The following is a 4,465-nucleotide window of genomic DNA, read 5'->3' as shown; positions in this document are numbered from 1 at the left end:
ATAGTAGCCCCCCCCCCAGACATTGTATTGTGACCTGGTAAGGCAGAGCTGGTGTGCAGTGATCATGGAACAATGACTTTCAGGGAGGGGTCAACTGCTTTACAAGACATTCTGACCCCAGTGTCAAAGTAAGTTTCCTGTGTAGAAAATCTTCAATTTGTAGGAGTAAGGCCTACTAAAAAGTCCTTTTCATCACTCATCTGTGACAGCCATCTGGAGACAGGTTGGTTTTACGTGGCGGCTCCACTGACCGTTCTGTGCTGGAGTCGCATGTTGACTTGTTCTGCTGTAGCAAAACCAACTTGATTTGTTGATGATCTTTTCCCATCATATTTCTTTTTCTCTTTCAGAAACCTAAGGCAAGGGAATGGCACCCTCCGGGAGGATTTATCCTTGGACTCTGGGCTTTGATCCTTCTCATTTTCTTCAAGACATATGGCATTAAGCATATGAAGCATATTTTCTAAGCCCTTCGGCGCCATTACAAGTACTACTGAAGCTCAGGAATATTCCGCGCTGGTGTCGCTGCAAACCGTGCTGTATATTTGCTGCTAATTTGTTCACTAACTAAGTATTTATAGACTGGGACTGGCCGAAAATCAACACAATTTACTACAGTGAAAGCTGGTTTATGCCATACAGAGGAGGCATTTTTTCTCTTGTTCAACAACAAGCAAATAGTAACGAAGTACTGCCAAAGGCTTAGCAGAATTTTATCATGTAAACCTACTTGGAGGTTGACTGTCAGGATCTAAATACAGGAGCTGCCATTGCTGACTTGTTTTTGATTAGGCAGGTTACAGATCTGTCATCCTTATCTTTAGTTATTGCAGCCGTTGAAGGTGTCAGCACATCTGAAATTTTCATACTTTCTAGGCAGGTGACTTTGTAGTACAACCAGGGCTCAGATGATGGCCGTGAATCTGGCCCCTTAAGAAACTAGTCAACATTAGTAGCTCCCATATATTTATACACTGGCTGGTCCCATTTAAAGTGCACCTGTTGAGAAAACAGTGACTTGTGTAGTAAGACAGAAAGTTAATCATGGTTTTTTTTGTCATGTAGGTTTTAAGTTGAATTTGTCTCCATGAAAAAAAAAGTTTTAAACTTCTGCAGATTGAATAATGTTAAATATTTTTGGTCTTTTAAAGAGCTCCGGGCACCACTGTTAACAGTTCCGTGTGTCTGTGGGATAGCTTTCCCCCCTTTCAGTGTTGTGGTTCCTCCTGCCAGCTGCTACATCACTGCTGAACACAGTAGCGGTCTAATAGTCAGTGGGAAGACCCACAGTGTCCAACGGGGGGAAATTCTATCTGTCACAGTTGGAAGTGACTGATTGCAAGGGTGCCTGGAGCTCTTCAAGAGAGCAAAGATTCAACACACTGCCCTCTGAAAAGGTAAGGGCCGGTGCACACCTGGGCGATATGTGACAGTGCGGACTGCAGCGCGGGCACAGAGTTGCCCATCACCGACTATCGCGCTGTGGGTGCCAGTATACTAATGGCACCCCAGTGGCGCCAAAAACAGCCACTATTCGTTTGTCACAAAAAAAAGGTACATGTACCTTTTTTCTGCAATTAGCCGCACGGATGTCACCCCATTAAATTCAATGGGTCAGCAAGGCAATCGCTGTCTGCAATTGTGCACGACCGCGCAATCTGGATCGCTCAGGTCTGCACCGGCCCTAAGTCTAGAACTTCCTTTTTTTTTTCTTTTTTTTTTACAGGCTGCCTTTGATATATTTCCATTGAGAAAGGGTCACTTGTTAAATATATATGAAGTCATACAGTGTAAATGGTGCCTTGACATTCAATAGCAATAGCCCACTATATGCTGACTCTTAGGTCACGGGAGAACATTTGAATAGGTCCTCCTGTGACCCTAAAGAGAACTATGGGGAAAAACAGGTTGGGCCATAGTTCTCTTTTAAGAGGAGCAGCATTAGGATCTTATTTTGTTGGAAGGAAGGCTGCTTTAAGTTAAGATTTATTTTCTACTTTTCTGAATGTTTCCAAACTCCTGCTCTGCCAGATTGAGAGCTTGTTCAGCAGAAACAAAAATAGAACTATTGATTTATCATGCTAAGTACAGCGTTTCTGATCAATCCAGAAGCGAGGGTAATTATGTATCTAGAAACTGGTGAGCAATTAGGATTTAAAGCAAGACTTAGCCACCCGTGAAAAACCTAATTTGATTTATTTGCTGTGCATCAACCCAGAATGTCCGGCTTATTTTGCCTCATCCAGCATTTTACCCTTTCTTTTTTTTCCTTGTGCGAGTTATAAAGTTATATGCGGAACTGTGATGGTTTCCAGTGCAAACGGTGCACTTTGTAAAACATAGCAGGTGAATGGAGCTGCTTATTAAGCAGGGAGCAGGCAGGGAGCAAGGACAAGACTCAAGGGCACAATCTGATACCGCTGTATAAATTCTCACCCACGCACAGACATTTCATTTGGGCAAACTGTCACCTGCACAATAAAATTGTCTGTCAGTCTTACTTATGGGCCCTTGCCTAAAGAGAACCGGTTAGGTGAATAAAGTTTACAAATTACATGCCACCCTGAAACTATCCTTTTGCTGCTTAGTTCTGTAAATGTGTAAGACAGGACGCTTTAGTGTCAGCAACAGGAAGATTCCTTGAACATGGTGTGCTGGTGATATCTTGAATTCTTGAATTTGGCTTATGTTGTGGAGGTGCTATCCTCCATTTCACCATAGCACCCTTTTATGATTGGATCTGCATGCTGTATAGGCTGCATTGGATTATGCAAAGAAGTACGGATGTTCAGATACCATGCCGATACTTGGCATGTTCACAAGAACTACCAGGGATGCAGGTGCGCGACCCTGGCGCTCCACCACTGTCCTGAAGTCTGTATTGTTCTAGAAAAACATGACGCGAAACAAAAATGTATCAGTGCTTGGTCTAAAAATGTATCAGTAATTGGTATCTGTGAGTACTTGGACAAGTATCGGTACTTGGTCTGGAAAAATGATATCGTGCATCCCTAACACATTATATTTATATATATACAAATCATACATTCAAACAGGGATGCACAAATCCCAGAAGCTCTGTATGCTGCTTTTAAAAATGGCAGCTGCCACCCAACTTTTTTGAGTTTTTCCTCTAGTCTAGTCTTGGAGCTGGAAAAGTATCCGTACATGTACTTGTACCGAGTACGGTACTTGGTATCTGAACATCCCTACAACAAAGCCAATCACATTTAAAATCCTAACTCTTCCATTCTCAAAAAAAAGTAAAAAATATAAAATGCAACTTTCTTTGCAACACTTCTCTCCAACTCTGTCCCTTGTAGACTCATCACTCTGAGGCCCAGCTCTGGTTCTCCTCTGGGTTACATGATGCCCAGCGTCATCATGCTTGACATGGGCTCTCTTGTATAATATGGTGTTTACACGTCACACACTCCGATTCACCTCCAGTTCTGCCCATCATAATAAATGACCGATAGCTGTTGAGGATTCTGTTCCAGTACAACTGATCGATTTTCCCATACCAGAATGTGGCCAGGATTCTTGGCACCACGGTATGCTCCTATAGCAGGGATAAGCAATCTGGGAACTCTAGCTGTTGTAGAACTGCACACTGGGTATTTCAAGACTCTGGCAGCTACAAGCATGACTCTGAGGCAGAAGCATTATGGGAATTGTAGTTTCACCACAGCTGGAGTGCTGAGGTTGCCTACCCTTGCTCTATAGGCTGAAACTAAGTTGTGGGTTACAGCACATTAGTTTGTGCGCTACAAGACTTTATTAAGTCAGAGAAGTGTATGTATGTGCTTCTTGTAAATTCTCAACAATCTATAAAACTTTGTGATTGATGTTTGTGTAGTTTTTTTTCTTGAAATAAATTATGATTTCATTTATTGTTGATATTCCGTGTTAAATGACTGTATATTTATGTGGTATTTGTTTTAATGACTGGCTAAAAGATAACTATAAGCAGAGCAAATATTTTATAATATGCCCAACACATGAACAACTTTGCCATTTACCTTATTCAATAAATATTGATTGCACGTGATTACGTTGGAAAGGGGGGACCAGATGCCTTTTGAAGAGAAGCGGCTTTGTACGGTAGGAAGGAAGCCTGCCAGAGGGAACAATAAGGGAAGCATACTTCTACTTTAAACCTCATCTAGATGTAGCAGTTTAGAAACATTGAGCAGCTCGACCCTCTTGTCTCGAATCCCGTTGCTTGAACCTCAGTGCCTGGTAAAGCTTCCGCTGCAGCTTTCACTGAGCAATAGATTAAAAAACCGGCACTCGCAAGGGGATCTGTCCATCCAATACTATATTTGTCAAAAGGCATAACAGCAACAAACAAACGCTATTTGCTGTTATGCCTTTTTACAAATAAAGTATTGGATGGACGGATCCCCTTGCGAGTGCCGTTTTTTAAAATCTTTTCATCTAGATGTAATCCGCATCCAAACTT

General features: G+C 42.1%; 1 protein-coding gene across 1 annotated transcript in view; it reads left to right on the top strand.

Annotated features, from left to right (window-relative positions):
• Positions 1-713, top strand: part of PIGK (phosphatidylinositol glycan anchor biosynthesis class K) — a 102,490-nt gene extending 101,777 nt beyond the window's left edge. The window contains exon 12 of the mRNA XM_018559867.1: positions 351-713. Coding sequence (XP_018415369.1) covers positions 351-467 — 117 coding nt within the window. The 3' untranslated portion in view covers positions 468-713. The remainder of the gene's footprint in view (positions 1-350) is intronic.
• Positions 714-4,465: the final 3,752 nt, after the last annotated feature.

The sequence above is a fragment of the Nanorana parkeri genome, unplaced genomic scaffold, assembly GCF_000935625.1.
Source record: "Nanorana parkeri isolate BGI_ZX_2015 unplaced genomic scaffold, ASM93562v1 scaffold418, whole genome shotgun sequence".
NCBI lineage: Eukaryota > Metazoa > Chordata > Amphibia > Anura > Dicroglossidae > Nanorana > Nanorana parkeri.
The sequence above is the reverse complement of the archived record's forward strand: the minus strand, read 5'-3'. Positions and strand labels throughout refer to the sequence as shown.